Source organism: Periplaneta americana, chromosome 15 (assembly GCF_040183065.1).
Source record: "Periplaneta americana isolate PAMFEO1 chromosome 15, P.americana_PAMFEO1_priV1, whole genome shotgun sequence".
In the NCBI taxonomy this organism is placed as follows: domain Eukaryota; kingdom Metazoa; phylum Arthropoda; class Insecta; order Blattodea; family Blattidae; genus Periplaneta; species Periplaneta americana.
The window spans coordinates 25,584,396-25,605,842 of record NC_091131.1 but is presented as its reverse complement, the minus strand read 5'-3'; the positions used below and the strand labels follow the sequence as shown (position 1 = coordinate 25,605,842).

The 21,447-nt window shown below is 35.1% G+C and overlaps 1 protein-coding gene across 6 annotated transcripts in view; it reads right to left on the bottom strand.

Moving 5' to 3' along the window:
* The window catches only part of Eph (Eph receptor tyrosine kinase), a 1,260,465-nt gene that overhangs the window by 37,152 nt on the left and 1,201,866 nt on the right, over positions 1–21,447 (bottom strand). For 5 of the 6 annotated variants that reach the window (XR_011336069.1, XM_069846837.1, XM_069846838.1 and 2 more), the window contains exons 7-13: positions 20,974–21,208; positions 16,709–16,864; positions 11,065–11,225; positions 9,373–9,642; positions 9,110–9,296; positions 8,753–8,864; positions 5,691–5,761 (exon numbers count right to left, since the gene is read on the bottom strand). Coding sequence is in view for 5 of the 6 variants with exons in the window: in XM_069846837.1 (XP_069702938.1) it covers positions 5,691–5,761; positions 8,753–8,864; positions 9,110–9,296; positions 9,373–9,642; positions 11,065–11,225; positions 16,709–16,864; positions 20,974–21,208 (1,192 nt within the window). In the remaining variant the exon portion in view is untranslated. The remainder of the gene's footprint in view (positions 1–5,690; positions 5,762–8,752; positions 8,865–9,109; positions 9,297–9,372; positions 9,643–11,064; positions 11,226–16,708; positions 16,865–20,973; positions 21,209–21,447) is intronic. The other variant, XM_069846836.1, reaches the window with a different exon arrangement.

The window sequence follows — 21,447 nt, the reverse complement described above, 5'->3', positions numbered from 1 at the left end:
CCAATCACAACATACTATGCATGCTCAATACTTACTGATCATGCGCAGTACATGTTACTACTAGAACTTGGATAATTCAGGTGGCCCAAATTTTTTTTCTGGGTCTGCACATATAATATGTTGCAGAATATATAACATTTAGTCTTTTTTTTTTTAAACCTTCTTTTCATGATGTCAGAATCAGAATTTTATTTAATGATATTTCTGTTTGTGTGGAGCTAGAACTATTTGACCAATTTTATTAATATAGAAACTGCTGTAATATTTCTGACATATTGGTATCAATTGTTGATCAGAAGAAAGTGCACTTGTATAACGAGTTAAGAAATCATTTACTCAAATTTGCAGTTCAAATTTAATTCAAATTCACTTATTCGAAGTAAATTACTGCAGTCTAATTTTTTTTTTTGGTGAAAATATGTTTATCTGTACATAAATTAATAATCATCAGGCAGTTGTTGATATTAAATTATTTACAATGCAATGTTTGATACACATGTTAAGCAAATAATTTTTATGTGCAAATTTTTTGTTGGGGGCAGGGAATATAGAGGAGGGACCTGAAGGCGAACATCACAGCCTCGAAAGGGCTCGTTGTGCTTACCCTCTTTTTATGTGGGAATGGTTTTTGGAGTCCAAAATAGCCGCTTATTTTGTAGATATTGTGACTCACACATGTGGAGCTGTCAATTCAGCCATGCAGGCATAAGGTCCGGTGGAAATCCTGCTAGAGCACCCTTTTACAACCCCAAGGACATATTATACATGTTTAGACTGACGTATTTCATAGCAATTTAAAATTACTCATGTGAATACATTCACATTAATGTTGGTGAAAAAGTGAATATGTATTACATACATCAGATATTGGATAATTTTAAACTTGAAGTACTTCTATCCTTCCCCTTCTGCAAGGGAAACAAACTTGTTCTCTTTGTGTTGCATTATTACAATAAATTATTATTACAACTGGTGACATACAATTCACATAGGTACAGTGAACGTTCTTGTTGAACATTAATGACACTCAGGGTGGCCACAGCTACAAAAGCAAGCATTTGTAATCACCTCCCCTTGCATTAATTTTCATTGTTAAGGCTTGTTATAATATGGTCTTCGACCTCCACCGAAAATGGTTAGTATTAAAAACATGTAAATATTGTTTCAATAATATTTGAATTCCAAACATGAGTAGGCCTAACAACTCAGTTCTATAAAATACAATAATACGTGTTTGTTTTCGCACATTTTTTTTAGAATTCTTTGTTACATAATTTATCGTCATCAGTATTACATTTGAGCTTAAATTACTTAGTTACAAGTCATCCAAAAAAGTAGGCCTATGTATCAGTAGCATTATTTCTATTGATATTTGAATACAGAAAAAAAATATATTGCTGTAATACATATAATTAACATATTTCAGTGAATTAATACTTCTAGGAGGATTTCATCATAAAGAAAGAATCCCCCCCCCCCAAAAAAAAAACCTAACGTAATCAGTCAGGTCAAAGACAGAGATGGGCGAGATGTGAGTTGTTCCATTTTCTTGAATGTAATGAACTTCATCACCAGCAATATAATTACAGCGAAGTGGTGATTATATATTATGAAGAAGAGATGTTATTCTCTACAAGCTTCCTTAATCAGGAGCTGCCTATGTTGACAAAAATATTGACAGTAAGGAATAAGTTTGATAAAAATGGACTCTGAGATTAACATAATTGCAACTGGTACAAAAGAGAACAATGTAATAAGATAAAATGCACCAATATTTAAAGAAATGTAAACAATTTAAATATTGGGTACTGGTGCATTGGAATACATATGATGTTCAAATTGCAAGAGATCCTTTTACGGAAGCAATGGTTGTAGTCATACACATCAGAATCTTAGTAGTGAGAGAGAAATTAATAATATTGACATTCATCATTGTCAAGTAAATAAAAATTTATATTTATTTATTCTGCCAGAATCTAAATCTTCTACAAAATTTAAAGTTAGAGCTAAGAAATTGCAGACTTCAATTTAAAATAAATATGAAGCACAACAGCTAATGTTATCTACATCTTACGATGTTTGGTGACGTATACATGTCCGTTGATGTGACATATTAATGAATTTAAATACTATTATAGTCACAATCATGCCATGGTATGAAAGAAAAATTTCACAACCTCAAGCAGGAATCGAACCTGCGACTTCCTGTTCTCCGGTCAGGCGCTCTACCACTGAGCCTTTGGCGTGAGACGAACTCGATAGCTCAGTGGTAGAGCGCCTGACCAGAGAACAGGAAGTCGCAGGTTCGATTCCCGCTCGAGGTGAAATTTTTCTTTCATACCATGGCATGATTGTGACTATAATAGTATTTAAATTCGCTAATGTTAGGTTATATGCAAAAGTTCACTTAACTGTAGTTCTGTTTTTAAGTCTTATGATATTAAATGTACCAGACTGAATATATGAATTTTAAATTACTATGTAACTTAAGTTATAAATTTGTTTATTGAATTGACAAAACACAACTCAGTTTACTTTATGAAAGTTTCAGACATGAACATAAGAGTCAGTAAGCTCTATCATTCAAAGATTGTCACAAACTTGGAAAATTATGCAGGTCAGGAACATATTTTCTAAATTTTTTTTTCTAATCGATGTGGTAAGAGCAACCAGCGCAGTCACCTCATTGCAGTGGCCACCCTGACAACTATTATCTCACAACAGAGATACAGGAACTTATTTCTGCAGGCAACAGACAGGACAACACTAGTACGGAGCAGTGAAGAGGTGCTAGTGACAGGACAGCACACTGACACAGCTTGGTAGTGACATTGATCCAGGCCAAGAGACAGACGATAACAATACAGATATCCCCCCCCCCCAACCCCCAACTCCATCATTCAAGACAACATCCAACTGAATCTTATTATGATCCCTTTCTTTACTAATTCACGTAACTAAATACACTTCGAAAACAAATTTCTTACCAACATAATGTTTTTTTTTTTTTTTTTTTTTTTGTATGTAGTTTGTTTCAGTTTATTTGGAAAAAAATGTTTGGCTATGTTAAAAAATGTTATGTTTTATTTAACGACGCTTGCAACTGCAGAGGTTATATCAGCGTCACCGGATGTGCCGGAATTTTGTCCCGCAGGAGTTCTTTAACATGCCAGAAAATCTACTGACATGAGCCTATCACATTTAAGCACACTTAAATGCCATCGACCTGGCCTGGGATCGAACCCGCAACCTTGGGCATAGAAGGCCAGAGCTATACCAACTTGCCAACCAGGTCGACTGTTTGGCTATGTATCCTGTATTATTTTATTCTATACTAGTTCCATTTAATGATGTTTTAACTACAGTGAGCATTAATGCTACCACAGCATGATTACAAGTTGGCAAATAGGGCTTAGAAGGGAAAGGTCAATGCCTATTTGAAGGTATTAGCCTAGAATTTTCTGGGAGATGATAAGAAAACACACTAAGTCTCCAGTAACAATAGCCATCCCCAAGGAACGAGCCTTGAAGATGCTGGGCAATAAGCCAGCATGCTAATATGTGGATAGCGAATTTTGTTTCGTGTTAAGAATTACACTTTTAAGTGTATGTGCAATTCTCTTCATGGGACAGTAAAATTAAGGATGTCACTAATTTCTAACTGTACAAGTGAACCAAACTTACGGTTACATCAGTCTATACTATTATTAGAGAAAATTAATTTTAATTTTGACTGAATATTTCATATACTGTAGAATACCAGTAAACACATTTGTATAATCACTAGAGTGTAAGCCTATGTTTTTCATAGCGGGAACATGAGTTCCAAGTTCCAGTAAGTCCATTCAGACAGGTTATTTTTTGGTATATTCTAGTTTTCTCCAATGAACTACTACTGTTAATTTCTAACTATCCTAATCAAGGTACAAAAAAGAATGTGAAAATACATTCCTCCATCTATCTTGGCACACGAAAGAGAAGCATTCATAATTTGTCACTTATTACACATAAATTATGTTAAAACAAAAACATAAAGGCTGAGGTGAAGAATAACTGTCATTCCTATAAACTTATGGACTTTAAATAATGCTTAGTGTGACATTGAAATTAGCAATGCAATGGTATACGACATCATCTTTTTTCTTTTCCTCGGTTTATTTTATGACGCTTTATCAACTGTGATGATTATCTAGCGTCTGAGTGAAATGAAGGTGATAATAAAAGTGAAATGAGTCCAGGATCCAGTGCCCAAAGTTATCCAGCATTTGCTCTTAATGGATTAAAGGAAAACTCCGGAAAAATTTTCAACCAGGTAACTTCTCACACTCAGAATTTGAACCTGGGCTTGCTTGTTTCACGGTCAGACATGCTAACCATTACTCCAAGCTGTGGACGCGACGTGTCTTATGTGCGTAAGGCTATAAGAAAACAGAGAAAGTAGATCTGACTTAGAAATTTCAATTGGCTTTCAAATCCTAATGAATGAGACTGAAAGGCTGAGAATTTTTTCCTATTAAAAGTGTAGTATTATAAATTGTCCCACACTTGTAGTTTATATAAAGTATTGTGCATTTGCTCTTGAAAATTACCGTATTTACCCGCGCAATGGACGCACCTAAATTTTTCGCGTTAAAATAAAAAATCTCCACTTAATAAACACATAGAGGAATGTGAATCTATGACAAATGATAGCAATGATGCTGAACCTGACAGTGAATGAGGTAAGGCTAGTGTTAATAATAACAATAAAGTGTCTTGTCTTGTCTTACTGTTGCTTTATTCATTGTTACAAGTTATCATCTGTTTATACAACTGCTGCTCACAATGATCATCTTAAGTGCGACACAATCGATAAATAAATTAGTTGCGAGCCATATATCATTATGTATTCTATCAATTATTTCAACATTCGAGCTGGTGCACCTTTAATAGGTGTTTTTTTTTTTTTTCACTACATTTGTTTTCCTCGCATAAAAGATGCATCCTAGTTTTTTTGTTATAAAAATCGAAAAAAAAAGTGCGTTTATTATGTGGGTAAATACAGTAGCTATCACAAATACAAGATGAGTAGAGTCAAGCAACGGCCAGCAATATTTTTTGGTACCGGTACTTCAAATATATATTTATTAAGACCTGGCGTAAGAAATCGTAGGTAACTCATTACTGGCTTTGTACTAAGATGATTCAGGCCTTGGTATATTCGCCATGAAGTGGTGTAATGTGGTTCATTAATGAGTTTCTCCACCCCTGGTGTAGAGCAATGTCACTAGCAAGTCGTTTGCGTAAAGTGAGGTGAGAAGCTCAGTGCAATGTTATGTGTTACTGTGATCAACTCTATCCAGTACTCTGATCTTCTGATGAAACAAATTATGCACTTTGTCACGAATCATTGCAAACTGTATTATTTTTGTCTTGCAAACTACCTACTTTATGATCATAGTTATTGCAATGCAAAAAACTAAATATCTTCAGAAATATTGTTACAAAAATGTCAAATTTCGGAACAAAGCCATGTTAAAAATATCTTCTTTTTTATTTATTTTTTCAGAAGCTAATACTTGCAATTGTTTCTATGACAGCAGTTAATAGGCTCTAATTCTATTGCTTATGCTGTATCTATCTAAGGCGCAGTTATAGACTAACTATAAGCCATTACATGTTCAACTATGAATACCAAGCTGGTAACTCACCTTCTCCATTTCTGTACTCCAGGGTGTCGCAGTCACTAGGTTGCTTCTTGTTGCACTCGTCACTGCTTCTCCTTGAAAAACAACAAATATTACATTAAAGTCATATTTTCTTTCCATTTCAGCAAGACATTTGTGTCCTTTCTTTAACATGTGTATTGATATTACAATGATAATAGCATTGAAATAAAATATACGAGAAATTTTATTAAAACATTGAAAACTACAGAGTTGAAATTTTATAAAATTATGGCAGTTCCTGGAACTACCCATTTTAAGGGAGGTGATGGATGAAATTTCTACTTTCTACATTTTTCAAGCTATGTCCTTGATTTTTTTTTTTTTTTTTTTTGTGATAGATAATGATGCGATAAGTTTCATTTCTGTGAGTGAATTAGTTTCTGAGTTATTAACAAAAATATTTTTATGCTCGACCATGCCGAACTGTAGTAATTATACACCTGGTAGCAGCCCTTTAATGGACCTCATTAAAGTACACCTATTCATTAAAGTTCAGGTGTTCCACCAATCAGAAAATACCATTGTAGCAATATGAAAGCGCAAGTATCGATTATTCTCGGATATGCAATCGAAAGACAACTAGTTCTGTTACTATAATAATTATTAGCGTTAATTGTAAATAATATTCAAATAAATTCAATTTGTCATCTCGTTTTTCAATGTCTAATTCAATTTCAAGGTTATATCAAGATTAATGTTTATTTTACTCCCTAGGTTATATCTAGGTCAATGTCGACATTTGTTTCTCGGAAAAAATCAATACTTTCACGTCTGCGCACATCTAAAATTTACGAGGTATTGCACAAGGTCAGTTCCAGTCCTCAGTCAGATAAGAATAACATGAATACTTACGAATAATTTCAAGTTAGAAATATGGTCGAGCATAAAAAGTCGTATGAAACTTGACTATAATGGTAATGAAAATTATGAAACTCGCGCTCGTTTCATAAACATACTCGCGTCTTAATTACTACCATTATAGGCTCGTTGCATAATGTACTATTAAAAATTTGCATATTTCAAAATGAAATGTGTCGCTCAGTTTATCAGTAAAATGTCTGAATTTTTTTTTTTTTTCAAGACCAGTGGCATATTTAGAAAAACATCACACGTTAGTTGTTCTATATCTTTACTACAAAAGGAGAAAAAAATTGTTATAATCACTGCATAACTAAAAATAAAAATTTTCCATTACCACTATAAATGTTTCATTTTTTATTAAAAAAATTTTGTTAACCACAGTATATAGAACATGCAGTAAAAATGTCATATTCCTAGCATAAAAACTGTAAGAGCCTTTACACTTCGAATCGTGCTGGGGGGGGGGGGGGAAGCTTGTAAAGTTCGCACGGAGTTGAAGTTCAAGGATACAGCCATTTATATATTGCGTAATTTTTATGCTTTTGAGGCCGCAGAACACTGAAACGTGCTCAACATATAAATAAGAGATTGCTGATTAATTTTTCAGAAGAAAACGAAAATGCAATTTTTGACTGAAAATTACCAAAATTTCACCCGTTTTCCCCCTTAACTTATGCAAGTGAAAACTGGACACACAACCACTAGGATAGAAAAAAATTGAAATAACAGAGATGAAGTTCCCTACATTCAGTAGTGGGGATAACATTTGTCGATAAGAATTGATGAACTACACAATAACTGGTACCAGCATCCAAAATAAAATACCATCCAACTTGCCAGATTATAGACCTCGAAGAAGAAGAAATAGGATGTCCCCTAACAAGATTGATAAATAAATTCTCTTGATGTGGAAACAGGCCAAAAGACCAAAATCCATGAAAGCAAAGAAGATTAAGAAGAAAAAGAAGAAGGTTAGCCAATAAGGACCTCGAAGAATCTGCACAGTGCATTGTGATAGGTGAGGAGGATTAAGTATGATAGCAGTGATTTTATCTTCAAACTTTTAGTGATTTAATTAGTGAAGTCCAACTAGTGACTTTATGATGCCTTTGAAGATTATCTGATACTTAATTTACCCATTTAAAATTAACCTTTATATGTGTTTTAGTTGGCATAATAATAGTTATTTATGGCACTTGTGAGGTAAGTGCATCTTTATTGCGCGAGTGGAAAAATTTAAGCACGACGCGTTAGCCAAGTGCTTAAATTACACGAGTGCAATAAAGAACACGCTCACAAGTACCATACGTAATTTTATCCTTGACCATAACGAAAAATTCTGTTTTATAAAACAAAATATATTGAAAATAAGTCCTCATATAATCACATATCACAGCATGAATTTTAGAATCGATACGTGTACTAGGTAGGTTATGATGTAGGAGGCCATGATTAGTGAAGAATGGTATCTAAGGCGTTGGATAAATAACAAATTATAATTAATTATATAATTTTAATATTTTTTTTTTTCGTTTTAAACGTGTATTTTCGTCTTTTTGAAGTATCAGGGATTATTTAGAAGTATTCACAGGAATAATGTGATTAAAATAATTTCACATGTTACTTCTGTAAACTTAAGAGGAATATTAAAACGTGATTAATCATCGTGTCTGTTTAGCTCAATTGGCTAACGCGTGTCATTTTAAAATCCTATAAACCCAACTTCGCAGGTTCAAGTCTCGTCGCATCCCAAAAGGTAAATTATTAAAAGATAAAAAAAAAAAAATTCGTATTAGATATGGATGCAATGCACAAATTACGACGTAGTAGATACAGAAAAGAGAAGGAGATTGAGTGTATACATATTTAAGAAATGGGAATAAAGAAGTGGAGGTAGTGACAGCTAATAACTAATATATTAACTTCTTGAATGGAAAAGTATACGTGGGTGCCCGGGTACCAGGAAAATACTAATGAACTGTGAGATAAAGTTCAAACTGTGAGGTAAAGTCTTTATCTCACTAGTGAAATAAAGTAATGTTGAATAAAAGCCTACTTTACAAACGCAAAAGTATTTAGTAAAGACATGCTTTCCGTTATGGTCATGGATAAACTTAATTTATTGCTATACAGATTTGTAAATCAAATTACAAGTATATTTCTGAAAACACTATAAAACTTACCTTCGGAAGAAGAGGACAGCCACAATGATGATTACGACCAGGAACATGACCACAACCACAATCACAGTGGCTATAATACGAACTTGCATGTTGTCGTCGTCACCCACGTATGCTGCATTGGAGGAACAGATGCATGAGTAAATTTCACAGACACAGAATTATAACTATGAGAAAGGAACTTCTTAATGGATCATCTTACATAACATCATGCTGTGTTTAATAATATAATTATTCAAGCTTTTCAGAATCTTTGAATATACATCTGATCCACAAATGCACAGTAACAAAAAGGAATCTGATTCTGATGTAGCAAAAGTGTGAGTAGAAGAGACAAACTGACCTTTTCATGCTACTCACCTGTTCCCAACACTTGACCAGTTGTTTTAAAAATGGTTGGACTGAATTCTCCCCATCCATGGGTCGTTTTGGCCCGAACCTGGAAGCCATATTCTGTTCTCTGACGTAAGCCTGTGAATGTCGCTTGCTGTTCTTTCGTTAAAATACTGGAAGCATTGCCATCGTCATGCCGAGAAAAGCAACGCACCTGCAATAGAATGAACGATTAAGTTGGAGTTGTGCTGAGTGAAGTTAACTGGGAGTACTAATGGGCTCCATCTTACCTCGTATGTTTCCACTATGTCACTCTCTGTGTCTGCAGCTTCGTTGGTAAGTGGGGAATCCCAGGCTAGTGACATCTCGGTGGACTTGACAGACGTGACTCTGACGTTAGTAACACTGGACGGGACAGAGGCCTCTGTGGTCACTGTGATATCTATGTAATCACTTTCTCCTGCCAAATCTGTTATCCCATTTTCTGCAAAAACTTGGAACCTATATGTTGTGACTGGATTTAATCCAGTAATGGTCACTTTAGTTTCGTTGAAAGAACCCTGAAAAAAATAATGAAACATTTTATTTAGTTACCATTTTATTTAAAAGTAGTCAGTTGAAGATATTGCTTTGAGAGATTAAGGGGATTGAGTTTTGGTCATTTTCTCCATTTTTTATATGGTGCTAAAAATCTACGGTTTCTCGAGGAATACAGCAGTGAAGACTTCATCACGATATTTGTATTCCAAGTTAGAAATTCAGCTTGTCCCATACAAGTGGTTACTATATTCAGAATGCATATTATAAACTTTAAAGTGATTTTACCGTAAATCAGAGCTTTTGCATTTTAACTTGCTGCAAATAAGATAGTTCCTGAATGGCTAAACCTAGAATAATGAAAGTTACAAACAAGTTCAAAAAAGATGCATTCATGCAGAGAGGAAGTTGGGGATATTTTTTTTTTCTAATACTAAAGCATATTTACCAGGAAAAAAGCAATGCACTATTTTATTCACTATAGGGTATCTTAGCTCTGTTTTAAACTTTTAGAAAATTGTTTATCTTCATGTGAGGACCAGATATATACAGAGTGTCTCAGGAGGAATGTAAAATACTTCAGGGTGATGTAGTTTGGGTTAACCTACATCCATTTAAGGGGGATCATACCGTAGTGATGTTGCAGATTGTAAAGTTTAAAAAAAAAACTTTAAATATCTCGGAGATAATTCAGTGGGCCTCTCTAATTTTTTGTACACAAATCAGTGTATTTGGGCCTCTCATTTGGCATGTCCGAAGTCTAACAGTTGGGGGGGAAATTAAGAGGAGAAATACTGGAACGTCTTGCTCGAGTTACACTCGAACATTAGAATTGCTGTTGCTGCAATCTGCTAGCCATGAAGCAAAACTTTGGCAGGGAAGGAGAATACCGGTACCTACTTTTGGCTGGACTTTTCTTTTTAAGAGGTAGAGATAGGGTGATATTCTTCACCTGTCATAATTAGGAACATTAAATCCAGACGTATGAGATGGGCAGGACATGTAGCACGTATGGGCGAATCCAGAAATGCATATAGAGTGTTAGTTGGGAGGCCGGAGGGAAAAAGACCTTTGGGGAGGCAGAGACATAGATGGGAGGATAATATTAAAATGGATTTGAGGGAGGTGGGATATGATGATAGAGACTGGATTAATCTTGCAGAGGATAGGGACCGACGGTTGGCTTATGTGAAGGCAGCAATGAACCTGAAAGTTCCTTAAAAACCATTTGTAAGTAAGTAAGAAATAGGGTGATTCTATGTGCCACTTCCTTTCCAAAAGAAGTAATACATCTACTAAATATATTTCTAACCCTCCAAGATTGAACCCATGACAAGCCATGCCAGTCACTAAACTACTGACGATGAATTGAATGTAACATAGTGAATTATGGGGCTAGCTACTTCGTTCTGTGAGTTCCACTGAAAATTGTGTGTTATACTCACTACACTAGGACTGTAAGAAACCCCTGGTCCACATGAGTCACACTCCACTCTGTAGACTGTGTCCACTCGCCCCCCTTGGAAGTGAGGTGGTGTCCACGACAGAATCACTGTGGACTGGTCCACGAATCCCACTGTGAGGTTCTGTGGAGCAGATGGTGGCTCTGCAAACAAGAAAATATGAGATTTTAGGCTTTCATAGTTATTTTGTTCAGAAAAAGAGTTCTGGATGTTGCAATCTGTGTTGGGACTTAAGGTAGAGATGTTAAATCTCAGTACAGAGTGGAATACACATTAGTCTTCTTCTGTTACTGTTCTTTGTTTATATTAATTTACATAAACTTAATTTTGTGTGTAAATACATTTGATGAACCTCCTATGCATCAAACTTGGTTCAAACGCTAAGCTTCGAGTTAGAAGTTTCATTTCAAGTGACTAAGAAACTCAGTTCACCTTTAAGTAATATTAGAAGCTGTAAGAAACATAACAAACGAACTTTATTCAGCAAATAGTCTTCATTACAATAAATGCATCATCGTCTATTTTCTCCCTCATATGTTCAGCAATATGCACTCATGCACTGTCCTGAGGGGAGACTCTTTTACAACTGACTAACTCAGGTTGCTTCTCACGAGGAATTTCGTTCACTCTGTTTAGCTGGTCTGAATATATCTGAGGCAGAAGCTCATAATGGATAATTCCTTCTGAGGTCCATCAGATACTCAGAAAAATATTCTGTTATCACAACGGATGTTTTGGTATATGTGGTTGTGCTTCCTCAGGGGACAGCCATTTGTTTGGCAACTTTGGTCACAAGCCAACAAACGAGTGAGGAAAGCTTCACAGCGTGAATCGGTAACTAATTTAGTGAGACACAAACTGTTGATCGGTCAGTTCATAATATGGAACCCATTTTCCAATCTTGTACATCTTCCCCAGTCTTTGTAAGTGTGCGCGAGTTGTTCATCACTGACAGGGAACTTTCCCTCAAGTTTTTGATACTTATGCTTTGGATCAGTCCCGGTCACTGTTTTTACTTCGTTGGTAAGGCATCTCTCAATGAGATAATCTTGTAATGATTCATTCCCTTTTTCTTTCTTGTCGGTCTTCCACACAGCGATTTTTTTTACCAAAAGCAAGACAAATTTTTTACCTGTTTCTGCCCAGATTTTGACCACGAAGTAAACAAACTCGTATTATATTCTTAAACATAATCATTTGATCATTGACTTACTTTCATTAAACGAGTAGTTTCGATTATATTTTTCGGATGATAATAATAATAATAATCTTCATCATCATTAACAGGGTTACAATGTAAACTACATCTTCCTGTATCCAAAGTGTTTAAATTCTTATCTTCTTCCTCCATTCTTCTCTTGCCTCCCAATCCCGTTCTTCCAAGCCTCTCTCCTTCATTCCACTTCTCATATCGTCCATCCAGGTTTTCCTTGGTCTTCCCCTCTTTCCTCTTCCTGGCGGAATCTTGTTTCTGGCATTCTACGTACGTGGCCATACCATTCTAATTGCTTGTAGCTAACGAAATCTAACAATGTACTATTAACTCCTATTTCTTATCTAATAACGATGATAATGATAATAGCGATAATGATAATGATAGTAACAATAATGATAACGATGATTTATTTTATTTATTTATATTTAATGTGCTGTACAACAGCCAGTGGCCAATTACAGTTCAGCACAAATATAACAAAAACATAAAACAAAAATAATTACACATAAATACAATTACATTTAATTACAATAATGACGATGAATGGATAACTAAGAATACTATGAGACAATGATAATTGAGTATAATGCCTAAAAGAATACATAAATGATAAATCGTTGCCAAGAGCAAACAAAGTCTATACATTGAAGGGATCGAATTCGCAGCCATGCATGTTGGCATTTTTAATGCATCTGGAGACTGGTGAAAGAAATTTCGAATTTCTAATATAGAAAAGTTTGTGGGCTCTCATATCTTTTGTTGGAATACGTAAGGTAATATTGTTTAAGAAAGAGTCACAGGATATATCACCTTTGAGGACTTTACAAAAGAACAGATAATCTAGCTCATGGCGTCTAGCATATAGATTTTGACAATTAAAATATTCACATTTTCTCTCATAGCTATACCCGGAATTAATTGGCAGAAATCTGAATGAACATAAGGATATAAATTTTCTTTGTATATTTTCTAATTTAGCCGAGTCCGTAGTTGTAATCGAGTTCCAAACTACAGATGCATATTCGAGTTTGGATCGCACCAATGTATAGTATAGCATTAAAAGAGAATCGGGTGTGGTGATGATAATGATAGTAATAATAGTATAATAATAATAATAATAATAATAATAATAATAATAATAATAAAACTGGATGGAAATACGGAATTTAAGCACAGTCATTTTACAGCTCTTGCATGTTATTAAAAAGAGTTTTTAACTAACGCAGATACAACTGCCAAGAAATATCCGAACTGTGTTCCTCTTAGTCATGGCTGTGAACTGAATGTAGCTCCTCGCTTTCTTAGAAAGTTGACGACATCATGGAAATCAGGAGAGACCAAGCAGTCGTCTTAATGAGGCGTCTGCAACAGAGCTTGGAATTTGAAAATTCCATTTTCCAGAATCCACTGTGCAATATTTTTTTAATGAACTGTCTTGACTGAAGTGGTAGTGGTAGCCGTTGTCAGTGAGGAATACGTACCTAGAGGTTAGGAATAGATGCACCCATCCAACTGGCTAATGAGAGGGGTGGGTTCCCCTCCTCCCTTACTTTTCCAAATCCACCCACCCTCTTTCCCGTTACTCACTGAATAGTCGCCGAGCTGGCTTGGTCTGCTAATGGTGTTACTTCACAGAAGAAAATGAGGATCTTAACCTTCTGCGTCTCATTCCTTACTTACATATACCCTCGGAGCATTCTGCTGCTATGACCCAGTCACAGTTAACATGATGGCATTTATTCTCAAGTCTAATTTTTCTTAAAATGAAAACATTTCATTTATGTCATACTTTAACTAATGCAAGATGCACTAAAGCAAAACCATGGTTCAAACGTTCATTTTGATGCTATGCTGTAAAAATTAATATCACGAATAATGACACATTTTCTCATTTTTTCTCATTCTATTTTTTATGCTTTTTGCAGCAATTTTGTTCCTTTATCATGTTGTGTTAATAGATTTTATCCACTTTGATTATGTAATGAGGACTTTATACCACTAACGCAACTAGTTACGTAATGATACTGTTATTGCCTTCTCCGACATACTTACTACATTTTTATTGGAACACCAATCTTCAAATTTTTTATATTCCACTTCATATCTTACGCGGGATTTCGATGGCACTAAACATTCAATTGCAGAATTTGCAGCATTTTCAATATCTGAATCCTCGTTTGAACTCATTTTAACAATGTTTGTTTATTTCTCCTAGTACTGCTGTTCTTCTGTTATAAACAAAATCCTATCGTGTTCAAAACTAATAAAACAAACATAAACGAATCGCCTCTCGCAGGAAGAAACTAATAATAATACAATCGCTTCTCCACAAAAGACGTGTTCAAAACTAATAAAAATAGTACAACCACTTTTATTTAAAAATTAATTGTTTTATCGAACTGGATAAAACATACTACGATATAATTATCGTAACTTCATATTACAATACTAGACTGGTTATCAAACTCGGCCTACAGGCTTATTTGACAACTTTCCAATCTCGTAATGTAATGAAACGTTATGATACTCATATCGTAAATAATATTCTCGAACTACCATTTAAAAACTAATAATAATAATAATAATAATAATAATAATAATAATAATAATAATAATAATAATAATAATAATAATAATAATAATAATGACGAACAATGATAATGATAATTTTCTTTCTTCATAAATCTCGGTTCATACATTTTTCGTCCTTTCAAATTTCTGTTCTTCATATTTTCTCAGCTCATCCATCCTTGTGTTGACAGGTTTCTTAATGCAGGATAGCTGGTATAAGATGCCAAATTTGGTTTCTTGGTTAAGGGATGAACATTTAATAAGATATTGCCAATCCATTCCATCACTGATTTCACATTATGGGCTCAAAATAGTGAGTGAAAAGTTCGAAAGAAGTGTTGGCATGTCTATTTCTTCATGCATTACATATCGCTTCCTTAACTATCTTTCTGCCTTGCATTTGTATTACGTGGACTTGCTTGTATTTTCTGCCTTAATTTCCATTTAAGATGACAATCTTAATAACATTAATTTATTATAGTGAAAAATAAGTTCGCATTCAGACTTTCAACCTCCCTTCCTGAGGTATCATAATTAACGTAAAGCTCTGTAATAACAAACAGTAAAAGTAGAGTCTACGAAATACTACAATACAAAGTAAGGGTATACGCTGCTGAGTTTTGGTGAAACATTTCAATTTTCCCACATAAAATCATTTTGGTCTATAATAAATATTTGTGCAAAATTTCACTTCATTATTCGAATTGTAGGTGACCTAAATATTAAAGGGCAGTGAGCTAATCTGACTGTCCGCTTCCCGGATATGACATTTTTTACATTTTTCAATCTAAGAAATCAGATTTCTCAAAAACTAAGTGAAATAACGTAATGATATTTTTATCACACATTTTAAATACTGTATTCATTCGAAATATGTATTTTTTATGTCACTTGAAAAATAGAGTCGGTATAATTTTTATTGACGACCTTAAGAAAAAAAAAAATATATTTTTTTTTTTTAATTCTTCAACAATACTTTTTTATTCCAAACCGCAAACGATGATAAATAACAAATCCACAATTCTATTACTCAGTTATTCAGCTACATGTTGAGCATTAAACCAAAAAAAAAAATCTTTATTCGTTAATGTGTAATCTGATTTATTAGTAAGATATGCATTTTATATTTAATTTTTTCAAATTTACTAGCCAAAAAATTTTAAAATTTCATCATCAACTAATCTTAACAAAAGGAATTAGTGATTACAATTTCGTTTAAATCGGATAAAAGTTGTGGAGGTTTCCCAACTTACATGGAACGAGTCTTTCAATATTTCAATAAATGAGCCGTTTAGAGCAGAAGTAGTGTAAGTCAAAATTGGGTAATGAGGTTTACAGTAAAAATTCTGTAAAATACAGCGCAAAGTAGCAATTAATATGTCCTTCGTGCTATCCACTGACTATTAATAGTTTAAATAAATTCAATATTAATTGCTACTTTGCGCTATATTTTACAGAATGTTTACTTTAAACCTCATTACCCATTTTTGACTTACACCACTTCTGCTCTGAACGGCTCAAATGATAGTGATAAACTTTTCTTACAAAGCAGAATATTAACAGCATTGCAAAACTTGGCAACTGACTGGGGAAAGCTGCACTCTTTAAGTACAGATCCTCTGGTATGGTTTCTTGTTACATTTAAGGACAGTTTTTAGACGAATGGTATTCCCTCACAGACTCTAATTTAAGAGTGAAGGAACCAGGCTTCATCTACTGGCAAGTTTACTTTAAACCTCATACATATCAATATAATATAATATCACATGACTTGATATAGTGTTTGTTAGTTGTTAGCAAGCAATTAATCTGTTCTTACATTCTACTGTAGATACTCACGAGTACAAGGCATGTTCTTGGGGTCTTTAGCAGCCCGGTAGTATCCTGTGTTGCACCGACACTCAGAGAACCCGTAATCTGGGGCTTTGCTGTGGTCGGGACAGGGCTGACATCGTTCATCCCCAGTAGCATGCTTGTATTTACCTGGAGGGCAAACTTCAGAAAACAAAAGTAAATCACACAGATGTTAGTTAGTCGTCCATGTCAGGATCACAGCGGAAAACTAAGAGGCTTTAATGTGTTATATGCAGAAAGTTTAAAGAGTACAGTAATATGTTGTAAACATAGGCGCCGACTTTGAGGGGGAGGGGGAAAGCACTTTCTGCACCCTCAACTTATAAAGCCAGGGGAGCAGGGGAGTCGCCCCCCTAATAAAATTAATAGAGGTTCATGCTAAAAAAATAATACTTACTTTGAAAGATAAACTAGGACATATGCCTAAAATGGTTCTTTCAAATCCATAGAGAGAGTTAGCTACAGCAGTGAACAGACGCAACTCACAATGCACCCTTCATTTATTTCCTTCTGCATTTGATATCCGTGAATCCCCACTCTTGATGCAATGGTAACTCCACTTCTTTGTGTAGGATCCACATTGTTTCAGCTCACAAGCAAACATTCTAATGGAGGCAGATAAAAAAAGTTCAATTTTTTTTTTCTTTCACCATGTTAATAATATCGAAGTGCTTATAAAATTTTGGTCACTTGACCGCAATTACGAGGGGCGTAAAGAAATAAGTTCGCCAGGGGTCGTTAACAGAAAGAAAACACAATTTCATTGGAAAAATTTATTGGAACAGACACAACAATTGTTGAGCTATTTTTCAACATATTCCCCATCGGAATTAAGACATTTGTCATATCATGGGGTCCACACCTGTGGAGTAACTGTTAGCGCGTCTGGCCGCGAAACCAAGTGGCCTGGGTTCGAATCCTGGTCGGAGCAAGTTGCCTGGTTGAGGTTTTTCCGGGGGTTTTTCCCAACTCAATTTAAGGAAATACTGGGTAACTTTCGGTGCTGGACCCTTAATTCATTTCACTGGCATTATCACCTTCATCTCATTCAGACGTTAAATAACCTAAGATGTTGAGACAGCATCGTAAAATAACCTACTTTGAAAAATCATATCATGAGATCGACAGAGTTGCAAACGGCTGTCAAACGCTGGTTCCGATCCCATGTGGCTGACTTCTATAACACAAGGATACAAAAATTGATTCCATGGTATGACAAATGTCTCATTTCCAGTGGGGGATATGTTGACAAATAGCGCAACAATTGCTGTATCTGTTTCAATACATCTTTCTATGCATTGTGCTTTTTCTGTAAACGGCCCCAGGGAAAATCACTTTCTGGTCGGCATCGTAATTGCGGTCGAGTGGCCAAAATTTGTATATGCACTTCTTTTGGCATTAACATGATGGAAGAAAAAAAAATAGCTTTTTTATCTGCCCCCATCGGAATGTTTGCTTGTCAATTCAATTAATCTATCGAGTATTGCGATCGAACAGTAAGATCATAACTTCGTAAGTATTGTCAAGCAGGAAAAAACACGGAATTAACAGTTCAATTAAGACTGTATTCGACTATATTTTGGCCCAATGTAAGTTAACAAATTATTATTATCAATATTCAATATTTTTTCATAAACAATTGAGGCGGTAGCCGGAAAAAAGGGCCCATAAGCAAAAGTCAAGTTTCGAGGAAACAAAGATTGAATCGAAAGATTTATTTTTATTAAATTGCTATTTGAATGCACTTTTATCGAAGTAACAAATTGCATACTGTTACAGTAGTAAGCTTATTTATTATTTGAGCCCCTTTTCCAGAGAAAAGTTTATTTTATCAAAATACTTTCAATATGATTAGGCCTATATTTTAGCAGTAATTAAACATCAGAATTGAACAGCGCACATTACAGAGGTTTGCAAATTCATAATGATTTAGTAAAATTATATTTCTTACATATACGTCATAGTTACAACATAAATTGTACCGAATACGTGAAAATAAAGAATATCTATTGGGTACAGAATACAGATTAATAATAATAATAATAATAATAATAATAATAATAATAATAATAATAATAATAATAATAATAATCCATGGCGCTACAGCCCGTGAAGGGCCTAGACCGACCAGCCGGCTGCTGGCCTCACGCCCACATGCCGAAGCAGAGGTGGACGATCATTCAACCAGAATGGAGGTATCGTGTGGTTAGCACGATGATCCCCCCAGCCGTTATAGCTGGCATTCGCAACCGGATTTCGCTATCTATCGTAGCTCCCCAAGTGCATCACGATACTGGGTGGGCACCGGTCCCATGCACTGGCCGAAATTTCATGATAAAATTTCTTCCCCCATGAGGATCCGAACCAGCGCGCATTCCGTAACGCGAGTCCTAAGCAGATGCCTTAGACCACGACGCCACGGCGTGGGACACACAATACAGATTACTTAGTATTAATCCAGAATGGATTCACACTCACTCACTTCAGAGTGCAGTTTACACTTTAGTGCACATCCTGGATGAACTCTCACTCACTTTGAGGATCTTCTTTACTGATGTTTGCTGAGGTACATAACTACGCAAGGGTGCATGGGTTCATTCAATTAGCTACCCTGTCCTCTGTTTACAAGATATTGAACTGAAACTACGTACGCAAGTAGATTTTAAAACCGAAAATCGAATTAAACATTCTTTCGAAAAAAGGCCTATAGATCTATGAATCCATTTTCCGGCCACCGTCTCAATTACAGTTTTTATGAAATTTAAAAGTAACCGTTATCAACATTTAGTTCTAGTGACCTTTTCTTGTGATGATTGTCATTTCGGTGCGCTTGTTAAGTGATCGTGATCAGAGACTGCGATGTAAATATTGATATCGGATGAATTCTTAATAAAAAAAACTGTGGAAAATGAAACTTCAGTGGACGGAAACGAATGAAAAATTAGATTGTAGTAGTGGCAGTGAAACTACCGTATTTACTCGTGTAATAGGCGCACTTTTTTCCCAGTAATTTTTGGATTAAAAATTGAATGTGCGTATTATATGCGAAGAAAAAAAAATAAATGAAAAATTCATAATTATGTGACATCCCACGTGGTAATCACAGCCTATTTCGACATCGGACATTCAAGTTATATTGAAAATGTTCGATTACGGCTTGGAGAACATCGATATATCGAACGCTTACAAGCAGAAATAATGTAAAACTGCGTAACATACAGAATTAATAAAAGAAATGTAGCATAGTATAACCTAAAACTGAATACAAATGAAGCAAAAACTAGGTATACTTACGATTGTACAGTATATTACCACAGGTAGCAATTGAAAACGTAATGTGTACATTATGCGGGAATTTTTTTCTCCCTACATATTACCGTAAAGAATTTGGGTGCGTACATTATGCGATGGCGTCCATTACGCGAGTAAATACTGTAAAACACATGTTCGTAAACCCTGCAATGATCAATGAAGTTGAACAAAGCAGTGAAAGGGAAAAGTTATTTCATACGGGCCGTAGTTTTCAACCATCTTGGGTTGAGCATTTTCCATGGATAGTATATGAAAAATCAAACGATATTATTTTCTGTAAAATATGTAAGGAAATTTTTTTTAGACAGCAATGAAAGTTTTCTCGGACTTTCGTGCAGAGTCCTGCCCCCTCCCCCAATATTTGAAAGAAGTAGGCGCTTATGGTATTAAATATAATCTGAGCATGTAACCAGGCTCGACTAACTGCAGGTATTTGTGTTCAAGCAACGAAGTCATAGAATTTCAAGCAAAGCTGACAAGAACATGCATAAAATAAAATTAAAAATATGAGTTATACAACTGGAGAACCGGATTCTAATCTCGATGTGTTTTAGTAGAATTTGTGATGGAAAACGATTGTTGCATGACAAATTTTCTCGGGGAACACCCGTTTTTTCTGCCATAATTTTAATTAATTCTCTATCACTTACAATCACTGCTACTTGACCAAATGTCCTTCAGTGTCAGGCGCAATACCCTTTGATACACGTATACTTCAGCTGAGTGATGAATCAAATGAACTAATAACACATTGAGAAAGAAATGACTGGAAAGTTAAAATTGTTAACTGGAAGACGAATAGAGATAGAAAGTGTTAAGTTTAGAAGCTGGAAGTTTCCTCTGTACGCCATTGCAGCAGTAGAAGCCTGGTTTCCCTGCAGAAGCAGAAAGAGGCAGGAGCGTTACTGACATGGATGTTCATGCTAAGCGGTACATACCGTTGCAAGTCTGCTTCTCTTGATCTGCCTCGTATCCCGCCTTGCACTTGCAGCCCCCAGTGGGGAGGTACCACTTCCCATCACCCTTGCACAGGTAAGTGGGAGTGCCCACTTCCTCGGCATTCTCCACACAGCGACCTGTTGCTTGTTCTATGAATGTCACCTCTCGCCCCGTTGGGGTTGTTGGGAAGTGAGCAAAATTCACTGTTACTTCCGGACATGTGATGTAATAAACCTGAAATTAAATTAATATATATCATTCAACGATTTAGAAAATATGATTTCTTTTATGTTTTCGTTTGAAATGTATTTCATTGTAAATTAAGGTTGTCAGACGTCCCAGATTCCCGGGGACAGTCCCCGAATTCATATATTTGTGCATGGCTAAAATCTGTCCCCGGTTTTTAAAAAACTTACCAAATTTTCCCTGTTTTCAAACGCGATTTTATTTCATTGTTGTTGAGTAGTTAACAT